Source organism: Vulpes lagopus, chromosome 2 (genome assembly GCF_018345385.1).
Source record: "Vulpes lagopus strain Blue_001 chromosome 2, ASM1834538v1, whole genome shotgun sequence".
NCBI lineage: Eukaryota > Metazoa > Chordata > Mammalia > Carnivora > Canidae > Vulpes > Vulpes lagopus.
The window spans coordinates 42,218,881-42,244,569 of NC_054825.1; the positions used below are offsets into that span (position 1 = coordinate 42,218,881).

Sequence of the window (25,689 nt, forward strand, 5' to 3'; positions counted from 1 at the left end):
TGAGCACTGGGTGTTTTTCTGTATGCTGGTAAATTGAACACCAATAAAAATTAATTAAAAAAAAAATCAGTATCATTTATACAACAAAATCAAAGTGAAACTATAAAGTAATGTTGAAAAAATACATAAATATGCTAATTCCATTTTTAGAATGACAGTGAGAACAAATGTTAAAAATAAGCTTGGATACCAACAGCAATTAACTTTTTATACGGGAATATTTTAGCAATACATTAATTACTCAAAAGCTGTATGTATGGATTATTACTAAAATCTCAAATCATGTAACTTTCTTCATTACACAAAAACCAGTATAATTATTATATTGTAAAATTTTATAGCCAAAATGTATGTTAGTAAAAATGCTAGGTGTTACATGGGGGTTTTTTTTTCTATTGTCTTTGTTGCTATTGTTTTTCCTTCCTTCCTTTCTTTCTTTCTTTCTTTCTCTCTCTCTCTCTCTCTCTCTCTCTCTCTCTCCTTTTTTAGACAAAATGACAAGACTGAGAAATTCATCCCAAAAATAAGAGCAAGAGGCAGCACTCACTGCCAGGGATTTAATCAATACATATATAAATAAGATGTCTGAACTAGAATTTAAAACAATGATTATAAAGATACTACCTGGGCTTGGAAAAAAGCATAGAAGACGCTAAAGAATCCTTTACTGTAGAGGTTAAAGAACTAAAATCTAGTCAGGCTAAAATTAAAAATGCTATTACCTAAATGCAGTCCCAAGTAGAGGCCATAAAAATGAGGATGAATGAAGGTGAACTATATGTTAAGTGATTTAAAGGTTTCTTGGGGCACCTGGGTGGCTCAGAAGCTTAGGTGTCTGACTCTTGATTTCAGTCATGTCCTCAGGATTGTGAGATCAAGCCCTAGGTAGGGCTCTGTGCTCAGCAGGGGAGTCTGGTTGAGATTCTCTCCTTCTCCCTCTGCCCCTCCCTGCCATTCGCACAGCCTCATTTGCTTGCAAGAAAAGAAAACCAAATTTTAAAAAAAGAGAGAGGGATCCCTGGGTGGCGCAGCGGTTTGGCGCCTGCCTTTGGCCCAGGGCACGATCCTGGAGACTCAGGATCGAATCCCACGTCAGGCTCCCGGTGCATGGAGCCTGCTTCTCCCTCTGCCTTGTGTCTCTGCCTCTCTCTCTCTCACTGTGTGCCTATCATAAATAAATAAAATAAAATTAAAAAAAAATAAAATAAAAATAAAAAAAGAGAGAGAGATTTCTTCATCAAGTTTACCTATATTGAAGTTTCTTAAAGGTATATCCTACAAAAGTACTGATTATTTCCTGTGTCTAGGACTCTGATCCATAATGTGGGAAATTAAAAGGCAACTTCTTACCAATCATAAGAAGTTTTCAATTGCACATAGGCACATATACATTCAGGGGTTACAGAACATCAGAAGCAATGTACAATTATGACCCATTATCATCATTAAGAAAAACATGGAAGTTGAATACAGTTTTCAATATAAACAAATATCCTAGAGATAAAAAAGAAAAAACTTTAAAAAGAAGATATTATAAACTGAGAAATATTTTAACAATTTTAAAACTTTTTTACTTAGCCCCTGTATCCTATCAAATAATGTCTTACATTTTGTTCTGCATAAAATTATATTAATTGAACATGAATCTTTACGTAAGCAAATACCTGAAAAATTCCTTCCTTCATCAAATAGGTAAAATAAATTAAAATGGACTAAGAACATAAATACTGAGAGTATCAGCTTTAAAGAATTGTATTAAATATTAGTAAATTACTCTACACTTGAATTGGAGGACATAAAAGGAGAGCAATTCCAAAATGATCCTTATGTTCATCACCATTTTTAATAACACTCCAAATGAAGAAATAGAATAACACTTAAAACAAGTAATCAAGAAATTTGGGCAAATTAATATCATATGCCTATAAATGCTCACCAAGGGCAATCACTTTATTTGTGTCAAAAATGCATAAGCTAAAAAAAAAAAAAAAAAAATGCATAAGCTAACTTGGATAATGAACTGAAAGACATTCTACAAAAAAAAAAAAAAAAAATGCAATGTATTCTTCAAAAACTAACAGTGAAATACAAAGATAAATTGAAAACCTTTCCCAGGTGTAGATGTTAAAAAAACAAAACTAAATACAATGTGTGATTCTAGATTGGATCCTGGCTCAGGGAAAATATTCTATATGGAAATAGAATGGGACATGAATATGAATTATAAATTAGATGAAAACACTATATAGATGCCAAATTCCCTGAATTTTACAATTAACCTAATTTAAAAAGAGTTTCTTTATTCCTTGGAGATATGTGCTATATTTAAAGGTGAATGGTTATGATGTATGCATATTACTCTCAAATGTTTAGCATACAATATGTGTTTGTGATGTATCAATATGGAGAGAGAAGAAAAAAAATGAGGCAAAACATTAATCTGTGAATCTAGGTAAAGGTAAAAGGAAGATTCATTGTTCATTCTTGCAACTTTTCTGGAGATCTGAAATATTTCATAATAAAAAGTTTAAAATGGAGTAGGAAAACAGACATTCCAGTATAGACATATCCCTTATAAAAAGGCAGTAAAAGGATTTTCAGAAGGTACTACCTGGGTCCTTTCAGCAAGAGGATGGTCAAAAGATTGTAAGGAGTCTTTAGACCGAGATTCTGTAGTTTTAGAAGATCCATCTCCAGCAAATTCACCTTTCTGTATGCTTTCATCAGGTAAAAGATGTATATTTTCTTTATCGCTGTCATCCTTTGACCTTAATGTTTCTGTTGCTACTGAAACTTTTGTCATCACTGCTGTTGATCGTGAACGAACAGGCCTTCCTCTTTGAACAGTCTCCCATCCTTCAGCATCTTTCCGTTCTATGAAATTGAGGGACGGAAATAAATCAAGATTCCTTTAGATGATAAATATTTTCAAAAACATACAAAATAAAAATATTTTCCAATCTAATTCTCATTGAATGTAACTAATATACAAACATGATACTAATTATCATGTGAGGTGTAGTGTCTGTATTTGCACATGTGACATCTAATATATAACCATACTGTGGGGGGGGGGGGTAAATTTTCCCTATTTTACAACTGACAAAACTGAGATTCAGATTAAGACTGACATAAGGCCACAGATGCAGAAAGTATATGTTTATAAATAAACATTTATACAGTGTTTGCCATATGTTAATACTGTTCCAAGTGTTTTACATAGAATAACTTAATTATCACAACCCTGTAATACCAGTACTATCATCCCAAATTTATCATTGATAAAAATCTATCATTTGTCATTTCATTTACCCCACCTGTCGTTCAGAAAAATGAGACAAAGAGAGATTACCCAGAAACGGTAAAACCACAATGCAAGTCTAGGCAAATTGGTTCTGGTGTCCCAATGGTTACATAAAAACTGCCTAACTTTCAGAATCCAAACAGGCCTATCTTCAAAATCCAAGTCCTTTCATCTATTCTAGTACTAATAACATACATTTAACAACAACAACAGCAGCAAAAACAATTTCAATCATCCTAAGACCACATACTGGTAATTGAAGGAAACCTAGAAGATCTAATCCAATTATTTCACCACACATACAAGGAAACTGAAGATCTGTGTCCAAAGTTCACACAGCAAAATTGCCTAAAATAAGTAAGAATCTTCCACTAAAATGTTTGAAAATGTCACAACGTGAGGTACATATGTTTATAGTAGTGATGCATATAGCTATAATTTTTACATTTTATAGGCTAATTGCAGACTTTCAAAATTAATATGAAGACTTCCAGTTCTGACCAAGATGGAGTAGACCATCTTCATCTCCAGGTCCTCCTTTGTACAACAGAACCCCCTGGAAAAAATACATAAAATAAGCTTAGGAAGATTTTAAGAGACAGAAAGAAGTAGGAGGACTGCCAAGAGACCCTGAGACTTTAAAAGCTGCACAGCAGTGAGTTCTCTAGGTTTCCTTATTGTACTCCAAACAGGACGCTACAGAAGTCTCCAACCCAGAACGGCCAACAGGCATAAACAAAATAAGCATGAGTAAAACCTGTTTTGCCAAGACACAGGACAGGGAAAAGAGCAGCCTAACAAAACAACAAATCTTTTTGACTATATTCACTCTATTCCAGCCAAAGATCAGTAGAAACCCTGCTGTCTATAGTTTCAATAGGGTAAACAGGGAGCTGAAGTTCCACTGCCACCTAGCAGAAGCAGATAGTGCTCCAATCCCCCCACCAAAGTAGTGTCAGCAAAGCTGAATGGTGAGCAGAACTTCCACCTCCCACCAGTATTAACAAGACTAAATAAGACAGCAAGAACTAGATTTGTTCATCACTCCACTTTTCCCCACCCCTACTGTCAGTGTGGCCCAGTGGGAATATGAACCTCCATTCCCACTGAGCAGAAATAAGAATGAATGAAGCAGTATTACTCAAGACTGGTAGGCAGTGGTCCTCTCTACCCCTAGGGTCAGCAGGGCCTAATGGTGAGCACAGCCTCCACTTCCATTCAGCAAAGCATAGTGTGAAATAGGACTAGTCAACATTCTATTCTCCCCCTCCACAAGTATCAACAAATCCCTGTAGAAAAATGAATGTCTACTCCACTAGCATCAATACAATAAAACAAAGTGCTGGAAGGCAGATTTACTTGGAATGTGCATGTCCCTTCCCCTTGCCGTGATGCCAGCAGGGTCAAGAAGGGAAGTAAGATTCCACCTTACTCTACAGCAACAAGATGGTGTGAGTTGGTCCTCCCTTCATTTTGCCCCTCCCTGGTTCAGTGGAGCCCAAAGAAGAGATGAGTTTATATCACCAGTATGAGCCAAGGAAACAGTAAGGCAGTGCCCCGATTTTGCTGGGAAAATGTCACTGGGACCAAGACCAGAATCTCAGGGGCCTCTGGGCCAATAATAAAAGAGGTAACGTGTGTCATCAGAGTCCCAGAAGGGAAGGAGAGAGAAACGTAGAACTAAAAAGATATTTGAAGAAAGAATGAATGAAAACTAGCCAAACTTAGTGAAAGACATAAAACTACGGATTCAAGAAACTAGGAAATATATCCCTCCAAATCCAGGCTAAGACACATCATAATTAAACCACTGAAAAACAAAGGAAAATTATTTAAAGCAGTGCAGGGAAAAATATATTATCCATAGAGCAACATAAATTCTAATGACAGCAGATTTCTCATCTGAAACAACTGCTGGTGAGGTAGAAGTGGCACATTTTTCAGGGACTGAAAGAACTATCAACTGCAAATTCTATATTCAGGGAAACTATCCCTCAGGAATGAAGAGTACATAAAGGCAGTCTCAGATGAAGCAAAAACTCTAAGAATATATCAGTAGCAAACCTGGCATTGAAGAATGGCTAAAGGAAGCCTCCTAAAGAAAAACAAATAAGAGGTTAAAAAAAAAATCAAACAGAAAAGAATACTGAAATGAGTAAAAATGGAGGTAAATAAACTACTCTTCTCATTTTATTGAATCTTGTTTGAAAATAAAATGAAAAATTAAAATGCCATTTTGATGTAGGAAACAATATAATTAAGACAATTACACTTAAAGTAGACAGAATAAAGGGAACCAATGAGAAGGTTTCTACATTTCACTCACAGTGGTAAACACCAAAGCCAGTAGAGTATGAGAACTTATATATGTATAATGTAATACATGTAATACCTACATGTATTACAATGTAATACCTAAGGCAACAACTATAAAAGAAAAACCTATACAAATCAATATACTCCAAAACACTATAAATCAGTCAACATGGAATCATAAAAAAATGTTTTTTACCCATAAGAAAGCAAGAAATAGGAAACAGTGGAAAGAGAAGCAGAGAAAACAGGAAAATAATAAAATGACATACCTATGCCCTACCCTAACAATACCAATAATTACTTTATGTCTAAATATACAAAATGACAAAGATTAGCACAGTATATTAATAAATACACTTGAATTATATGTAATCTATAAGAAATCACTTAAATACAAGGTCATAGGTAAACTCAAACTGAAAGGATAGAAAAAGATGCACCATGCAAATATTAATAAGGAAAGCAGGAGTAGTTATATTAATATCAGATAAAGCAGATGTCAGAGTAAAGAAATTAACTAAAGAAGTAAAAACACATTATATGATGATAAAAGCATTCTACAATGAAGATATACACCCCTAAATACGTACACATCAAACAGCAGAAATTCAAGATACACAGAGAAAAAGCTAATAAGGCTAAAAGGAAAAAGACAAGAATCTACAATTATACCTGGAGACTTCTTTTTTAAAAAAAATTTTTTTTAATTTATGTATTCATAAGACACAGAGAGAGCGAGGCAGAGACACAGGCAGAGGGAGAAGCAGGCTCCATCACAGAGCCTGATGTAGGACTCGATCTCGGATCTCCAGGATCACACCCTGGGCCAAAGGCAGCACTAAACCGCTGAGCCACCAGGGCTGCCCTACCTGGAGACTTCTAGGCCAGTTTTACCTCAATACAAAAACACAAAGACAATACATAAAAATAAAAATAACTATATTTCTCATGAACTTAGATGTAAAAAATCATCAACAAAATATGGGCATATCAAATCTAGTAATGTATAAAAAGAATTACAAGCCATAATCAAGTGGAATTAATTTCAGGTATATGCAAACCGGTCTCAAATTTCAAAAAAATCAATGTAATCCACTGCTGTCAACAGACTAAACAAGGAAAATCATATGATCCCATCAACTGATACAGAAAAAGTATTTCATAAAATCCAATACCCATTTGTGAGAAAAACTTATTAAACAATAATATAGAACTTATTCAACTTGATTTAAAAAAAAAAAAAGGCAACTACAAAAAAATATATAGCTATGTGCACACAAGTGACTCTGTCAGTTAAGCATCTGCCTTCAGCTCAGGTCATGATCTCAAGGTCCTGGTATTGAGTCCCAGATCAAGCTCCCTCTGCTCAGTGGGAGTCTGCTTCTCCCTCTTCCTCTGCTACTCCCCTACTGCTCATGCTCTCTCTCTCCTCTCTCTTTCAAATGAATAAATAAATCTTAAAAATAAAAAAGGAAAGGAAGAAATAAAACTATCCCTATTTTCAGATGACATGTCTACACAGAAAATCCCAAAGTATATAAAAATTCCATAATAATTACATAAATTCAGTAAAAGAATTCAATACAATTCAATACAAATCCACTGCATTTGTGTATACTAACAGTGAACATGTGGAAACTGAAATCAAAAACAATTTACAATTACACTGGGGCACCTGGGTAGCTCAGTCAGTTAAATGTCCACCTCTGGCTTGGGTCACAATCCCAGGGTCCTGGGATGGAGCTACAAGTCTACCTCCCTGCTCAGCAGGGAGTCCCCTCTTCCCTCTTCCTCTTTCCCTACCCTCCATTTGTGCTCTCTCTTTCTCAAATAAATAAAAATCTTTTTAAAAATTTACAATTAAACTGAAGAAAGTGAAATATTTAGTAGTAAGTCCAAAAAAAAAGGTACAGTATGTGTATACTAAAATTACAAAAGGCTGATGAAAAAAAGATATAAATGGAAAGGCATGTTCATTAGAAAATGAATATTGATTAGAAAATTCAGCTTAGTAAAAATGTCCATTCTCTCTAAAATGATCAACAGCTGTTATGTAATTCCTATCAAAACCCCAGCAATAATTTTTTTAGATACTAGAGAAGTTTATTCTAAAATTTATATAGAAAGACACAAACTTAAAAGGCTAAAAACAACTTTTTAAACAAAGAATAAAGTAAAAGCAATCACTCTACTCAATGTTAAGGCTTACCACAGACTGAGAGTAATTAGAACAGTACAGTATGGATGAAACAACAGACACCCAGATCAACGAAATAGAATATAAAACCCAGAAATACACCCACACAAATATGCCCAATTGATTTTTGACAAAATTTCAAGAGATTTTTCTAACAAATGGTGGTGAAGCAACAAGACATCCATAGGCAAAAACGTAAATGTCCATTTAAAACCCACACTTCACCCAAAAATTAACTTAAAATGTGTCACTAATTTAAGATGTAAAACTATAAAGCCTTTAGGAAAAATAAAAAAGAAACTTTCAAACATATGGCTAGACAATGAGTTCTGACACTTGACACCAAAAGCATGGATCCACAAACAGGAGGCCTCATGGATCTCATCAAAACTGTAAATTTTTTCTTACAACAAACTCTGTGAAGACAAAGATTAAAAAAAACAGTCCAACAAAGGACTGTCTAGAACATATAAATAACTTTCAAAATTCAACAGTAATATTACATATAATACAAGCAGAAAATAGGCAAAAGACATGAAGAAACATTACACTGAAGGGTATATACAAGTGACAAATAAGTACACAAAAGATATTCAACGTCATTAGCCATTAGAGAAATGTAAATTAAAAACCACAATGAGAGATCACTATATACCTATCAGAATGGCTAAAGTACTGTGAAAATTCTACATACTAAAATGGATACGGGGAACTCAGGATTAGAAGGGTTTATTAAAGGGTATGAGATTTCTTTTTCTTTCCTTTCCGGTTCTACTGAGATACAACTGACATATAACGTTGTATTAGGTTAAGGTACAACATATTGTTTGATATATGTATGTACTGAGAAATGATTACCAAAATAAGTTTAGTTAATATCCAGCACCTCACCTAGTTACAATTATTTTTTCTTGAGATAAGAACTTCTAAGATTTACTCTCTTAGCAACTTTCAAGTACATACACACCACATGTTCTTTATCCACATGTTCTTTATATCATGGATCAATGGGCACTAAAATTATTTGTTTTGACTACTGTAAATAATGTTGCTATGAACAAAGAGTACAGGTATCTTTACAAGGTAGTGCTTTCGTTTCTTTTGGATATATACCCAGAGGTGGAATTGCTGGATCATATGGCAGTTCTATTTTAATTTTTTGAGGAAACCCCATACTGTTTTCCATAGTGGTTTTAACAATTTACATTCCCACCAACAATGTACCCAGATACTGTTTCCTCCACATTCTAACATTTTTTCAATCTCTTGTCTATTTGATGACAACCACTCTGACAGATGTGAAAGGTGATATCTCACTGAGATTTTGATTAATGATGTTGTGTACCTTTTTAGGTATCTGAGGCTACCTGGATATCATTTTTGGAAAAATATTTATTCAGATCCTCTGCCCATTTTTTAAATTATATTGCTTGTTTTTTGCTATAGAGTTGCATGACTTCTTTATATGTTTTGGATATTATTAACCCTAAATCACATATGATTTGCAAGTATTTTCTCCCATTCTGTAGGTTACCTCTTCATTTTGTTGGTTTCCTTCGCTATGTGGAGCTCCTTAATTTGATGTAGTACCACTTGCTTTTTGCTTCTGTTACCTTTGCTTTTGGTGTCAAATCCAAAAAATCACTGCCAAGAGATATCTTTTTGAGGTGATGAAAATGTTCTATAATTGTGATTATGGTACTACATATGTGTGACTATACTAAGGATAGATGAATTCTATATTTTTTAATTGTATATTTTAAATGGATGAATTGTATATGAGCTGAATCTTAACAAAGATGGTATAAAAATATGAAAAAAATTAATAGGAAAAAGTAGGCTGATTTCTGAAACTGATTCCTGAAAAACTGAAAACTTAAATCACTGTGCAAACTACTTTTCTGATTGGGTATCAAGATCATACCACCACATGAGTCACTAATGGGAAGGGATTTTATTTCAAGGGGAAAAAAATTCCTTACAAAATGCACATCCTCCTGAGAATGTTAACTCACTATTCTATTTTTAAAAATATAATGACTGTGTTAGTATTATATTTTATATTTTAAAATAAAGATAAGACAGACCTGAAATCTTTTATTTCAAAGGTCTGAACTTGGAAATCTCCAAGGGGAAAGTATGTTTAAATTTATTTTGCACTTTTTTAACTTTTTATTACAAAGATACCCAAACATGCAATATAGGAAAAATAGTCTTATGAGCCCCATGTTCCAATCATCCGCTTATTATCAACATTCTGATGCTGTTATTTCATCTAGTCCCCCTTCCCCATTGTTTTTCTGAAAGGTTTTAAAACAAATTCTAGACATCATCATTTCTGTAAATACTCAGTATGTGTCCTTAAAAGGATTTTTTAAAAATATAAAAATATCATTATGGCAAACAAAATTAATATTATACCTTAAATAATACATTACCCAAGTTGTGATCAATTTTCATCCATATTAAACTTAAAAAAATTTAGCATGTTATACCCACTAGTCTTTTTTTTCTTTCAAGATTTTATTTAAATTGAAATTAATTAACATATCCTGTAATATTAGTTTCAGGGGTAGAATTTAGTTGCATACAACACCCAGTGTTCATTATCTTACTTTATTTTTCCTTCCCTTTCCCTAAGTCCATCCATTTTGTTTCTTAAATTCCACATACGAGTGAAATCCCATGGTACTTGTCTTTCTCTGACTTATTTCACTTAGCATAATACACTCTAGTTCCATCCACATTGTTGCAAAAGGCAAGATTTCATTTTTTGATGTAATATTCCATTATACACACACACACACACACACACACACACACCTTCTTTATCCACTTATCAGTGGATAGACATTTGTCTTTTAAAAAATATATATATACATATATATATATATATATAAATAAGAGGGGTCGCCATGGTTACCACCACATCAATTATCCTGCTGAAGCACAACTTTTCTGAGGAAGAGACCTGTGAAGGCTGCACTAATACAGTCAGGTGCTCAACAAACTAGGAGGAATTGAGCTTGACATTGACCTGCCCAACAAGAAGCTTTGCATCAAACCTGAGCATAGTGTAAACACTTTGCTGGAGACCCTGGGGAAAAGAGGAAAGGCTATTTCCTACTTCACCCCTAGTAACAAGGACCTGAACCCCTGGACCCAAGATGGACCAAAGAGAACAGGACACTTATCCTCTCCTGACTTCCAGACAGACTTGGGGCCTGGCAGTCCTGATCAGCAATGGGAGTTCCTGCAGAGACCCTCTCTTGCACTGCTGCTCCCTAGCTTCCCTGCAATAAAATTGAGCCACTTCTGTTGGGGAAGTGAGGATAATATATATAAAATATATAAAATGAACCTTATAAAACTCATAGATATCAAAAGAAAAAAATTATGGATGAAATTAAGTTTAACAAAAAATTTTAGTTTCCACTTAATTTAACTGGCTCACCCTTAGGAGCAGTATGATTAATAACTTTACTTTTTAAAGGAAGAAAAACACCACCACTTTCAAAGCTTTCTTATAGAAAGAAATACTGCTTAACACTTGGACATAGTCCATAACCAAAATGATGGCCAACACAAATACTATCATGTAAAAAAAAAGAAAAAGTGAAATAACTGAAGCAAATCAAAGAGAAATGCTTATCAAAATAGAAACTAACACAGATCTCTTAGACACTAAGAAAGTAGCTATGAACAAATTACATTTTTAAGGAAACTTCAGTAAAAACTATATTGAAAAATCATTCCCATAATGAAGAACACCAGCTGAGAATGGCAAATCATGCAATTAACCTGTCAGAGAGCTTCGAAATACTTAGAATAATCTTGTAGGTACACAAAACTCAAAATCGTATTTCATATCATAGTTTTTACACTCCAGAATTTGTACAATACTTAAAATTTTACAAATGTCATTAATAAGGTAGCATTACATTCAAATTAATATGACCAATAATTCAAAAGCAACAGAATCCCAAAATGATTTTTACTTAACACAATGTTTATCACTATATTTAATTCACTATATCACTTATCACTATACTTAATTCACTAATATTCTTACTATTTATCAATGTTCAAGAAAAAATGGTTTCTATTATAATATCCATATAAGGTTTTGATATTAAGGTTACGCTGGCATCATAAAACAAAATCCACCTTTTTATTCTCAGTAAGAATTTCTATCTGATTAATGTTGTTTTTATCTTAGAAGTGTGAAAGAATTCACAGTGAAGCCACCTTGACCAGGAAATTTCTTTATGGAAAAATGTTAATTATAGACGCAGATTTTTTAAAAATATTTACTAAATTTCTCCAGGATTTTCTAATTCCTGCTATGAAAGTTTGGTTTCCTCGTGTTTTTCAAGAAATTTGTCACTTTCTCCTGTTTCTAAATTTAGTCTATTATATTGTTCCTCATATACTCTTATTATGTTAATATCCATGGGATTTCTATCCATGCTCTTACCCTTATTATCTTAATGTCCATGGGATCTCTACCCATACCCTTATTTCATACCTGGTAGTATGCTTTGTCTCCTCTTTTTTCATGATTGGTATTAGAAGTCTATTAATTTTATTAGCCTATTCAAATAATTATCTTTTGGGGATCCCTGGGTGGCGCAGCGGTTTGGCGCCTGTCTTTGGCCCAGGGCGCGATCCTGGAGACCCGGGATCGAATCCCACATCGGGCTCCCGGTGCATGGAGCCTGCTTCTCCCTCTGCCTGTGTCTCTGCCTCTCTCTCTCTCTCTCTGTGTGACTATCATAAATAAATAAAATTTAAAAAAAATTTAAAATAAAAAAAAAAACAAATAATTATCTTTTGGCTTTGTTGACTTTCTCAGTTCTCACCTGCATATTCCCCTTCCTTCTTATATTTCTAGGGTTTAACTTGTTCTTTTCTAATTTCCAGAGACAGGTTTTCTTCTTTTCTAATATATGCAATTGAGGCTAGAAATTTTCCTCAAAGCACAGCTTTACCTTAAACCCACATGATTTTAAATGTTAATTTTCACTGAATTCCCATTTGGTAATTTTCATTATGATTTCATCTCTGACTAATGGATTATTCAGAAATACATTTGTAAATTCCAAAACCTTGAGAATTATATGGCTATCTTTTAAAATTCATTTCTAACTTAATTCCACTGTGTTCAGGAAGACAAAATGAATTTAATCATCTAACATTTTCCGAAATTTGTTTAATGGCTCAGGATGTGTCAATTTGGTAAATGTTCCATGTGTACTTGGATATATATCTGGACTTAACAGTTACTACCATGACAGTAGCTAGCCTATATCAAAATTAACCTCTTCATGCCAAGCACAACGATAAAAGCTATACAAACTATATAACTGAATTGTCTAAAGATACTGGAAAGCAACCAAATAGGTGGGATTTGAGGAACTACAATTCCTGAGAAAAGGGAAGGATAACATGAGATCTACATTCACCCCAGAAGTTTTCCCTGAAGACATTTCAAATTCACAATGCCGGTGAAGTGAGTCCTTGCAGAAACCAGCAGTCCTGTCTGGCTGAGACAGATATTGCAGTTCAATGAGTCTAAAACAACTGAGACTTCAAGGGCAAAAATCATGGAGAGGCAGGAACTGCAGGAAAGTAAGCCCAAAAAATCTGTATTTAACCTTCCCTTAGGAGTCTACTAAGCCTGCATACACACGGCAAGACTCCAAGATACCCAGCAAAGAGCAGCAGCTGGGATGCTAATGAGTTAAACAGATATTATAGCAACTGTAGAGTGCTGAGGAATTAAGAAATGTAGTAGTCGTGGTAAACACCGCAGATTTTCAGTTAAGACGCAAAAGGAATAAGGACAAAACTGAAACGTATCAATTTTAATAAAACCTCAAACCAAACCTTAAAGAAGGTGACCTGCTTAAACACTACCTCCTTGCTGGAAGAAAAAAACAATATTTTTGAAAGGAGCCTCTATAATTTTAAATACACCATGTTAAACATTCAATTAAATATTATGAGGCAGGCATGCTAAAAACAAACAAAAACAGGGTCAAATAACTAAAAATTCCCCCAAAAATGTTTTTAACATTTAATAACTAAAAACTCCCCAAAAAATGTTTTAAAGAAACAAACCAACAGGTAGTTTAGATATTTTACTTTTCACATACAGACTTTTCAAACTAGTTATTATTAATATAGCTAAGACAATGTGGATAGGATACACAGATTAGTGGACTAGAAGACATGTTAGTAAAAAGGTTTCCAGGTTAAAAAAAAAAAAAAAGGTTCCAGTTGAAGCATCAAAAGAAAAAAAAATGGAAAAGAATAAGCATATTTTTACACATATCCATTATGTCAAGTTCATTAATGACTTTGTTCACATATCTTACATCTTGATTTTTGTTTGCTTATACTACCAATTTTGAGACAGTTATATTAAAATCTCCTAGTATGAGTATAGATTTTTTCATTTTTCCTTCTGATTATGTAAGTTTTTGCTTTATTATCTTAAAGATGTGTGACATACATATAAATTTGGACTTCTTTTCCAATTCTGCTGAAATACACCTTTATTTTCTTTTAAGATCCTATTTATTTGGGATCCCTGAGTGGCTCAGCGGTTTAGCGCCTGCCTTCGGCCAAGGGTGTGATCCTGGAGTCCCAGGATCGAGTCCTGCGTTGGGCTCCCCGAGAGGAGCCTGCTTTTCCCTCTGCCTATGTCTCTGCCTCTCTCTCTGTCATAAATAAATAAAATCTTTTTTAAAAATCTAAAAAAAAAAAAAGGTCTCCCTCTTCAACTAAATCAACAGAAGTAGTTGGAAGAAGAATGGACCCCCTATCTAACCAAACTCAGCCAAATTAAATCAGTATTTCTGAGCAAGGATTAAAGCTGTTACAAGGACCATTTGAATGGTAAATGGTTCTCCAACCTTTTATTTTCAGGTTGTTGGTGTCCTTCTGTCTAAAATGAGTCTCTTGTAGACAGCAAATAGATGGGTCCTGCTTTCTTATCCAGTCTGAAACCCTGCGCCTTTTGATGGGGTCATTAAGCCCGTTAACGTTCAGAGTTACTATTGATAGATATGAGTTTAGTGTCATCATATCTATTCAGTCCTTGTTTTTGTGGATTGTTCCACTGAACTTCTTCTCAAAGGGGAATTTTAAGAGTCCCCCTTAAAAGTTTTTGCAGAGCTGGTTTGGAGGTTACATATTCTTTCAGTTCCTGCCTGTCTTGGAAGCTCTTTATCTCTCCTTCCATTTTGAATGAAAGCCTTGCTGGATAAAGTATTCTTGGTTGCATGTTCTTTTCATTTAGGACCCTGAATATATCCTGCCAGCCCTTTCTGGCCTGCCAGGTCTCTGTGGAGAGGTCTGCTGTTACCCTAATATTCCTCCCCATAAAAGTCAGGGACTTTTTTTCTCTTGCTGCTTTAAGGATCTTCTCCTTATCTTTGGAATTTGCAAGCTTCACTATTAAATGTCGAGGTGTTGAACGATTTTTGTTGATTTTAGGGGGGGATCTATTTCCTGGATCTGAATGCCTGTTTCCCTTCCCAGATTAGGAAAGTTTTCAGCTAGGATTTGTTCAAATACATATTCTGGCCCTCTGTCCCTTTCCGCGCCCTCAGGAACCCCAATTAAACGTAGGTTTTTCTTCCTCAGGCTGTCATTTATTTCCCTTAATCTATCCTCATGATCTTTTAATTGCTTGTCTCTTTTTTCCTCAGTTTCCCTCTTTGCCATCAACTTGTCTTCTATGTCACTCACTCGTTCTTCCACCTCGTTAACCCTCGTCATTAGGACTTCTAGCTTGGATTGCATCTCATTTAATTGATTTTTAATTTCTGCCTGATTGGATCTAAATTCTGCAGTCATGAAGTCTCTTGAGTCCTTTATGGTTTTTTCTAGAGCCACCACAATAGCCAAACTGTGGAAGGAGCCTCGGTGTCCATCGAAAGATGAATGGATAAAGAAGATGTGGTTTATGTATACAATGGAATATTACTCAGCAATCAGAAACGACAAATACCCACCATTTGCTTCAACGTGGATGGAACTGGAGGGTATTATGAAATAAGTCAATCGGAGAAGGACAAACAGTGTATGTTCTCATTCATTTGGGGAATATGAATAATAGTGAAAGGGAATATAAAGGAAGGGAAAAGAAATGTTGGGAAATATCAGGAAGGGAGACAGAACATAAAGACTCCTAACTCAGGGAAACGAACTAGGGGTGGTGGAAGGGGAGGAGGGCGGGTATTGGAGGGGAATGGGTGACGGGCACTGAGGTGGACACTTGACGGGATGAGCACTGGGTGTTTTTCTGTATGTTGGTAAATTGAACACCAATAAAAATTAATTAAAAAAAAAAACAACAAAAAAAAGCTGTTACAAGGGTTGCCTAATCACTTTCTGTTCCCACCACCAATGAGCAGCCCCCTCCACGACTGTGACCTCTATGTAGATGGTGCCCTATATATAAGGGCACCTGGCTAAGACGGTAAATAAGAGCTAAGATCCTGCCGGGCTCCACCCACCAAGCCGAGTTTACTGATGTATGGCTGTGTCTACCCAGACAATGAGACTCCTTTTTCTTGTATCAATTGTACCAAGGCACCTTGTATGGGCTAGAGGCAGTTCTGATCGTTCTTCTACCATATTCCTGTCCTACCCAGGATTATATTCCCCACCTCAGATGGACTGAAGATTCTCATGAACACATTAGGTTGATTGTAAAAGATGAAATATTTGACACAAAATGAAATTAATTTCATAGGTAAACTCCAAATATTACTATAGATATGAATTATGTTTATGTGTGTTTATATACATATAAATATACAGTTACATGGATACACATTTCTATATATCAGAAGTTAGCACAACTTAAACTTAGTTTAAAAAATAAAATAAATAAAACTTTAAAAATTAAAAATTAAAAAATTACGCTGGATTTCTATATAAAAATACTATATGAAGGAAATTTTGTTTTACATTAGACAATCAGTCTTGGTTTTTAATATTCTAAGTTCAGACATTTTTGAGTTAAGAGAGAAAAGAAAATGCCTATGTTCCCATAAGAGATCTGGTTATCTGCTATATTCTTGTTGTCATTACTTTTCTTTTATGATTAATAAGAATCATAGTCTCTGGTTGTTCCTTCATGGTACCCATCCTCCCCATTGTATCAGGATTTATTTTCCCAAATCAAGGGTGATACTATCCAATCTCTTCTTAAAATTTCTTCCTATGATCTCTGCTTTTCCATTGTATACTCCAGGTTTTATATAATAAAGTACAAACACCACTGATGTCAAAGTCCATGAAGGAAATTCTTATGTGATAAACTGACCCTCAGAATAACAGTCCAATTTATTTGTGCCCTTTAATTATTTTGATGACATAGAAAACAAATGTGTAAGCAAAGATAAACAGAGCATCATTGTAGTACCAAAATAATATTCAAATATTAATGACATTAAGTGGTGACATGCTATTGCCTAGAGAATGAATTAGTGATCAGTCTTTCTCTACTTTAAGTCAAAAGACTCATAAAGGATCTTACAAATGAACTGACAAAAGAATGATTCTCTTAAAGTTTACACCAGGCAAACCTCAGACTAGAATGATCTTTTATACAGTTTCTAAGATTATCTTATTATTTTAAGGTCATTTTAAGGTACATTAATATTATATAAACTCTATATGCTTCCCCCTGTCTACTACATAAAAAGATTGATTCAAAGTCACTTGCCATTTTGGGGGCACCTGGGTGGCATAGTCAGCTAAGTGTCTGACTCTTGACTTCAGCTCAGGTCATGATCTCAGGATTGTGAGATCAAACTCCACTTCAGGCTCGTGCTGGGCATGGAACCTGCTTAAGGTTCTCTCTCTCTCTCTCTCTCTCTCTTTCTCCTTCTGCCCTTCCCCCTCCATTAAAAAAAAAGTCACTTGCCATTTTTGCGAGAAGTCTTTTGCACTGTCATTGGTGGGCACGACTGAGCAGATGCTACATCTGAAGCAGCAGGAGGGCCTGTATGATGGGCCTTTACCTTGTCAGCCCAGCTGACACCTGTATGAGCCAGACGGGGAGCAGTCACTGTACCAGATGAACCCCTATGAAGAAAGTTCCACATTAATAAATCAAACATAAAAGTTAAAAATTTTTTAATTTAAGCATATACTTAATATTATTCTGGTCTCTATTTACTTCTGATTTTTCTGTTACTTCCTTCTTCCTTCCTCTACTAAATTTCAGCTAAGGTTCTTCTTTTTCCAGTTCCTTGTGGTGTAATGTTATTTATTTCAACTATTTTTCTAAATACAAGCATTGATAGCCTAAATTTCACTCTAACAATTGCTTTTGTCACATCCCATAGGTTTTAGAATATTGTGTTTTCTTTCTTTTTTTGAGATATATTTTGATTTGCTGTTTGATTTCTTATTTGGCCCACTGCCTGTGCAGCAGTGTGTTAATACTTATATACTAAGAATTTAATATTTACCTTGTAAAAAATAAAAAATTTGAAAAAAGTGAAAAAGTGAAAAAATACATACTATGAAATATGCAGCCAATAAAAGAAATGGAATATGCATGATTAAAAAAAAAAAGAACTTGGAATGTTTCCAAATAAAAAAGCAATGTGACATTTTATTCCCCACTAGTTTGGTTATATAAAAGTAACTTTTTAATCACTATTATTTACAACATGATTAAATATATTTAACACAATTCAAACTTGTTTAACTTTCAAAAACTTTTATTTTAAGATTTAAAATCTTAAATATAGGGATCCCTGGGTGGCGCAGTGGTTTGGCGCCTGCCTTTGGCCCAGGGCGCGATCCTGGAGACCCGGGATCGAATCCCACATCGGGCTCCCGGTGCATGGAGCCTGCTTCTCCCTCTGCCTGTGTCTCTGCCTCTGCCTCTCTCTCTCTGTGACTATCATAAATAAATAAGAAATTTAAAAAAAAAATTTAAAAAAAAAATAAAAAAATAAAAAAATAAAATCTTAAATATATAATTAATATATATTAATTGCTATTACCATAGCAATTTAAATCAAATATAGTCATAAATTTATGTTGGTCTAATACTTCATTAACCTAAGATAGTATAACATATTATATGGAAACGGGGATAATATAAAAACTCTCACTCAGTTTAAAAGAAAACTTCAGTTAAATGGGGAACCGTAAAAGATATACATATATGTCTTAAACATTTTAATTTAAAACTCCTATCTTTTAATAGCATAAATGTGCATTAATTTGTCAATTTATTGACATTGACATTATCAAAACAGGCTTTTTTCTTCTTGTACATTTCTTACATGAACCACGACCACAAGTATAATGCATCATTGGCAACATCCAATTTTGATTTCTTTAAAATGAAGTGAGAATTTAGTGACACCTATTAAACATTCCAAGTATATAAACTCCTCAACTATAACAATATTTTCCCCAATCTTTCACATCCACTCCTCACGTGACAGCAAAATTTTAATAGTCACCTTTATCTTTCTATCTTTCTTTCTTTCTTTTCTATCTAAGAACTTGTCTAAGTTTTCACAAAAACAGTAAACTTATATTTAACTGGTTTACTTAATATTTAAATTCTGAGTTAAAATAATAAAGACAATTTGAAATAAACAAGCAGGATGACCACATATTCTAAGTAAACACTTAACCAGTAAGAGAAAAATGAGTAGATATATTAAACGGAGCCTATGAACCACAATTTTTCAGCACACTGAAAAAAAATGTAGGTTTTACAATGATGATAAATACCATTTAATCTAACAATATGATTAGATGAAGATCAACACAAGAACTTTAACCATGCATGCATTAAAGGCTTCCAATGTTAAAACAAAACATGCAATATACAACATTCTAAAACACAGATCAACAGAATACATTATATAAGTACATCCCTTAAAATGGTGCTTAAATATACAAATATTTGGTTTTGTTTGCTTATATATCTTTCTCCTATTCTACTAAAGTACAATTATTTTAAGGTTCCAAAGTCCATCAACCTTTACCAAATGCAATACTATCCAATAATCTCTGTTGAAAGCAAAATTTTGGCTCTACTCAGTAACCTTACTGAGCTCTAAATGCAAGGTACAATGTTAGGTGCTTTCGATGCAGAAGATAGGACAAAGATACTGCATTAAAGAAGATCAGAGTATAAGTACAAAAAAAAGAAACATTAAAAAAGGTTGTAATACACTGCAAATGTAATAATAATACAAGTAGATGCAGGGTTCAGTAACAAGAGATGAAAATGACTATGGCATGGTCAGGGAGGGGATAAAAAGCAGTTAAGAAAGGTTAGGTTTTAACACAGGAAAGAGAATTGACCAAACTACTTACCACCCCTCCTATTACACATCCAATGTTAACACTTACTCTAAAGAATTAAGAGTCCAAACAAAACTTTGTCTTAAAAACAAATTTCCCCAGGGACATTTTCAGGAAAACAACAGTGATGACTGTTTAACATTATCAGAGGTGGTAATAACATTTAGGGCACACAAGGGGCTGACCAAAAACTTGTAAGAAAATCTGGAGAGTGGAATGGCACAGGAGGCTTTGAAAAGCTCCTACATGTTCCTGGAAATCAAGAAGGCCACATTTATGTACAGAGTTCTGTGCATGCTCTGGAAAGTTCTGAGAATGCCCTAACATCTCACTTGTGATTAAGCCTGAGGCTCTGAGGAAGCAGAAAGTGAATGCCAGAGAACTGAAGGTATGTACAACACATACACAGAACCAGACAAGACCTAGGACATTTGTTAATTCAAGATATTTAAGACACCTCTGTCAAATCAAGCAGAAACTTTAGTAACTACACATGACAAAGAAAACAGACTTCAGAAAACTAGTTCAAGAGAGTTCTTGAACAAACAGTACCAGTATCACCGCCACCAAACAGCCACAACAACAAATCCTAAAGAGGTAGCAATCTGATCTCCAAAGCTGCCACCATTATTTAAAAGATCCAATTACGGAGGCAGCCCAGGTGGCTCAGCAGTTTAGCGCCGCCTTCAGCCCAGGGCCTAATCCTGGAGACCCAGGATCAAGTTCCACGTTAGGCTCCCCGCATGGAGCCGGCTTCTCCCTCTGCCTGTGTCTCTGCCTCTCTCTCCCTCTCTCTCTCTCTATGTGTCTCTCATGAATGAATAAATAAATAAAATCTTTTTTAAAATAAATAAATAAAAATAAAATAAAATATCCAGTTACAATAAAAAAAAGTCACAAGACCTACAAATAAACAGGATGGTATGATCCATTCATACACACCTAAAAAAAGAGTAATTGAAACTGTCCTCAAGGAAACCGAGACACTGGGCTTAACAGACTTTAAATCAGGTACTATAATTATCTTCAAAGAATACTGAAGAACAAAAGAAAATTGTGTCTAAAAAACTGAAGTATGCAAAAAAAAAATGCTTCACCAACTATAGTATCAATAAAGAGAAAGTAAATAAAAAAGTACTACAAAGATATTCTGGAGTTGAAAAATATAGTAACTGCAATGAAAAATTCACCAGAGAGACTCAACAGCAGATTTGACCCAGCAAAATAAAGAATAGGCAACCTTGAAAAGAGGACAATTAAGATTATCTGAGAAACAGGATGAAAAAAGAATGCAGAAAAATGAATAGAGCCTCAAAGACCTGTGGAACACTGTCACAAGTACCAACATAGGTAAAGTGGGATTCCCAGGAAAGAGAAAGGTGCAAAAAGGATATCTGCAGAAATGGACAAAAACTTCCCATATTTGATGAAAAACAATCATCTATACATCCAAAAAGTCCAATGAACTTCAAATAGAATATACTCAGAAGTCGACACCTAGATACATCACAAACTACCCAAAGACAAAGAGAAAATCATGAAAGCAGCAAGAGATAAGTGAGGCATTTCAAAATGGATCCCTAGCAAGAGTGACAGATGCTTTCTCATCAGAAACCATTAAGTCAAAAAAAAGAGAGAGAGAGAGAAACCATTAAGTCAGAAGGAAGCCTGGATGGTGCAGTCAGTCAAGTATCCAACTCTTGGTTTCAGCTCAGGTCATGATCTCAGTCATGAGATCAAGCCCCAAGTCCGACTCTGCGCTCAGCACAGAGTCTGCTTGGGATTCTCACTCTGCCCTTCCCACTCGTTCTCTCCCTCGCTCTCTCTCAAAAAATAAATCTTTAAAAAAAATTAAAAATTTAAAACATAAAGAAGGAGGTGAGAGGACATATTCAAAGTTGGAAAGAAAAAGACTTTCAACCAAGAATTCTATCTACTACAAAATTATCCTCCAAAACTGAAGGACAAATTAATATATTCTCAGAAAAACAAAAACTGAGAAAAACTGTCAGTAGCAGACCTGCCCAACAAGATTCTAAAGGGAGTCCTTCAGACCAAAATGAGAGGACACTAAACAATAACTTGAATCCACATGAAGATATAAGAACCACTAATAAAAATAACTACATAGGTAATACAAAATAATTTCTAAATGTATTTTTTGTTTATAACTTTTTTCTATCGGATTTAAAATATAACTGCATTAAAACAATAATTATAAAACTGCACTGATGGGATTACAATGCATAAAGATAAAATTTTCATGACAGTAATACAGTCTATGATATATATTTAGATCTTTTGTTGTAAAAGAAATTGTCAGTTCATGTTACGAATCATTTAGTATGAATATGTTTATGGGTTTTAATTTTTGGATCCTAATTATAGTTGATATTACATTTCCTAAAAGTTAAACTTTACTGTCCTGGATTTCTTTTAACTTTTTAATCAAATAATTTTGAATTCATACACAAACATATACAAGGTTTTTTTTATACTAGTATATCAGTTTTATTATCCACAGAAAATAATTTACTGTAATGCAAGCCTTAGCAGGCTTTTTTACGTTCATCTCACCCAAAATTTAAGCTTCTTCGAGCATTTGATGTTACACTTATTCTATCTGTCGATGGACTTGGAATCACATGACGTCCCGGAGACATCTTCTTCACCTCCCAAGCCAAAGAAGTTGGTCTGTCAATTCAAGACATATGACAGATTAAATCAACAGAGAAAAAAGAGAAAAACCTAATCTTTTCTTTTGGTTGCTAGTGGGTGAAAACATAATCATGTCACAATTTTTCCCTAGAGCACTGTTCACCAGAAAGTTACCATATTACCCAGTAAGCAACACAGATGATGCATGGTCTGGGATTTTTCATCCACAGCACAGCAACATAACCCTACTTATCTAAAAAGGCCACGAGTTTACAAAGACATGACATATAATGCTTATATTTTAAAAGCCTCCACCTAAAAACGTATTAAAAAGACAACGGTACTAATTCAGGCTACTTCTACAACTCAACCTGTGCCATCCTGGAAAACCAAGTGTGTAGAAGAGAGATCAAGAAGAAAAACAGTTGTGAGAGTTAAATGAAGAACACATAGGAAAATCTGAAGTCTCCTTTCCTCTACATGAGAGTGGGAGTATAAACATTTCCTTGCTCTTTGCTGGGAAAGCCTAGTTCTCCTTCACTGGTCCCAGAACCTTGACAGTATGCTCAAAATGTTTTTCTCAAGCAGCATTTTCTCTATGCCTAATGGCCTCAGGTGACCCTCCATAACTCCCTCAGAATCTCCTTCCCTATTACTCTCCATTCAATCAGTGGCTGTGATTTTTTTCCTCACATTTAGAAGTGGTATTTGTTGGGGCACCCGCATGGCTCAATTAAACATTCAACTCTTGATTTTGGCTTGGGTCATGATTTCAGCTCAGCATGGAGCCTGCTTGATATTCTCTCTCCCCCTCTTCTCTGCCCCTCCTCAAACTCTCTCTCTCTCTAAAAACAAAGTGACATTTCTTGTTAGAAAATTCAGTCAGATAAAAGATTATCCAAATAAAGTCTAAAGCTTTTGACAATTTATTATCAAATCACCTTTCAGAAAGCTTGTGACAAATTATAGTTCTACCAAATGAAAAGTGCCCATTTACCTTCAAACTTGCCAACAGTGATGATCTTGTTTTAAAAATTTTAATGGCTTGTAAAAAATATGGCACTGGTTGCAAAGTCTAAAATAATTACTACCTGGCACTTTACAGGAAAAGTTTGCTAACTCCTATGCTAGAATTTCAGTCTTGTGAGGAATGCTTCTTCTTTTTAAAAAATATTTATTTATTTATTTATTTAGGAGTAGGGGAAGAGCACAAATGAGGGGGACAGAGGGGGAGGAGGGTGGAGAGAATATCTCAAGTCACGAGTTCTTTTTCATACAGAAATTTTGATGACAGTATCTTTTAATTCATTAGCAAATTATGTTTGTTTTTAAAATTATATATTTTTATTATCATTACTAGTGAGGCTGAACTTTTTTTACCAGCCATTTAAATGTCTTCTTTTGGGGGGGGTGCCTGAGTGGTTCCATGGGTTCAGTGTCCAACTCTTGATTTCAGCTCAAGTCATAATCTCAGGGTACTGAGACTGAACTCCGAGTCGGGCTCCATGCCCTCTGTAGTGCCTGCTTCTCTCCCTCTCCTTCTGCCCCTCCTCCTGCTTATACACACTCTCTTTCTCAAACAAATAAATCTTTTAAAATTTACCCCAAAGGTACAGATGCAGTAAAACACCGGGACACCTGCACCCGGATGTTTATAGCAACAATGTCCACAATAGCCAAACTGTGGAAGGAGCCTCGATGTCCATCAAAAGATGAATGGATAAAGAAGCTGTGGTCTACGTAAATACAATGGAATATTACTCAGCCCTTAGAAACGACAAATACCCACCATTTGCTTCAACGTGGACGGAACTGGAGGGTATTATGCTGAGTGAAGTAAGTCAATCAGAGAAGGACAAATATTATATGGTCTCATTCATTTGGGGAATATAAAAAACAGTGAAAGGGAATAAAGGGGAAAGGAGAGAAAATGAGTGAAAATATCAGTGAGGATGACAGAACACGAGAGACTCCTAACTCTGGGAAACGAACAAGGGGTAGTGGAAGGGGAGGTGGGGGGGGGGGGGTTGGGGTGACTGGGTGATGGGCACTGAGGGGGGCACTTGACAGGATGAGCACTGGTGTTATACTACATGTTAGCAAATTGAACTCCAATAAAAAAAATAAAATAAAAAATAAAATTTTTAAAAATGTATAAAATAAAAAATAAATTTCCTCTTTGGGATTTGTGTGTTGGTATCTTTTGCAACATTTTCTAATTGATTTGAAATAATTTACTACTACTATTATTATTACTATTATGGCTACATATCCTTAGCATAGATGACATAACTTTAAATTTTAATTTTTTTATATAGAAAGGCATATTTTATTCCTATGAAATCAAACCTATTAATGCTTTTCCTTTGTGGTTTCTGCCTTTGTCTTGTAAAGCACTTACCCATAATAAAAATATATAAAAAATTTATCTATATTTTCTTTTCTATGTACAATTGCAGTTTTTACATGTGAATCTCAAATGAAACTTTATTAGAGAGAGAGAGAGACAGAGGGGGGGGGGGCAGAGACACAGGCAGAGGGAGAAGCAGGCTCCATGCAGGGAGCCCGACGTGGGACTCGATCTCGGGTCTCCAGGATCATGCCCTGGGCTGAAGGTGGTGCTACACTGCTGAGCCACGGGGACTGTCCTCAAATGAAATTTTTTTTAAAGAGTTTATTTATTTATTTGAGAGAGAGAGGGAGGGAGCACGAGCAGGGTAGGGCCAAATGGAGAAGCAGACTCCTTGCAGAGCAGGGAGCCCAACACAAGGCTCAATTCCAGGCCCCTGGGATCATGATCTGAGCTGAAGACACTTAATGGACTGGGCCACCCAGACACCCCTCAAATGAA

General features: G+C 34.9%; 1 protein-coding gene across 6 annotated transcripts in view; it reads right to left on the reverse strand.

Moving 5' to 3' along the window:
* SCAPER (S-phase cyclin A associated protein in the ER) overlaps positions 1-25,689 on the reverse strand; it is a 422,176-nt gene that overhangs the window by 338,626 nt on the left and 57,861 nt on the right. For all 6 annotated transcript variants that reach the window (XM_041742633.1, XM_041742638.1, XM_041742635.1 and 3 more), the window contains 3 exons: positions 22,758-22,874; positions 17,764-17,924; positions 2,612-2,874 (listed from right to left, as the gene is read on the reverse strand). In XM_041742633.1, coding sequence (XP_041598567.1) covers positions 2,612-2,874; positions 17,764-17,924; positions 22,758-22,874 — 541 coding nt within the window. The remainder of the gene's footprint in view (positions 1-2,611; positions 2,875-17,763; positions 17,925-22,757; positions 22,875-25,689) is intronic.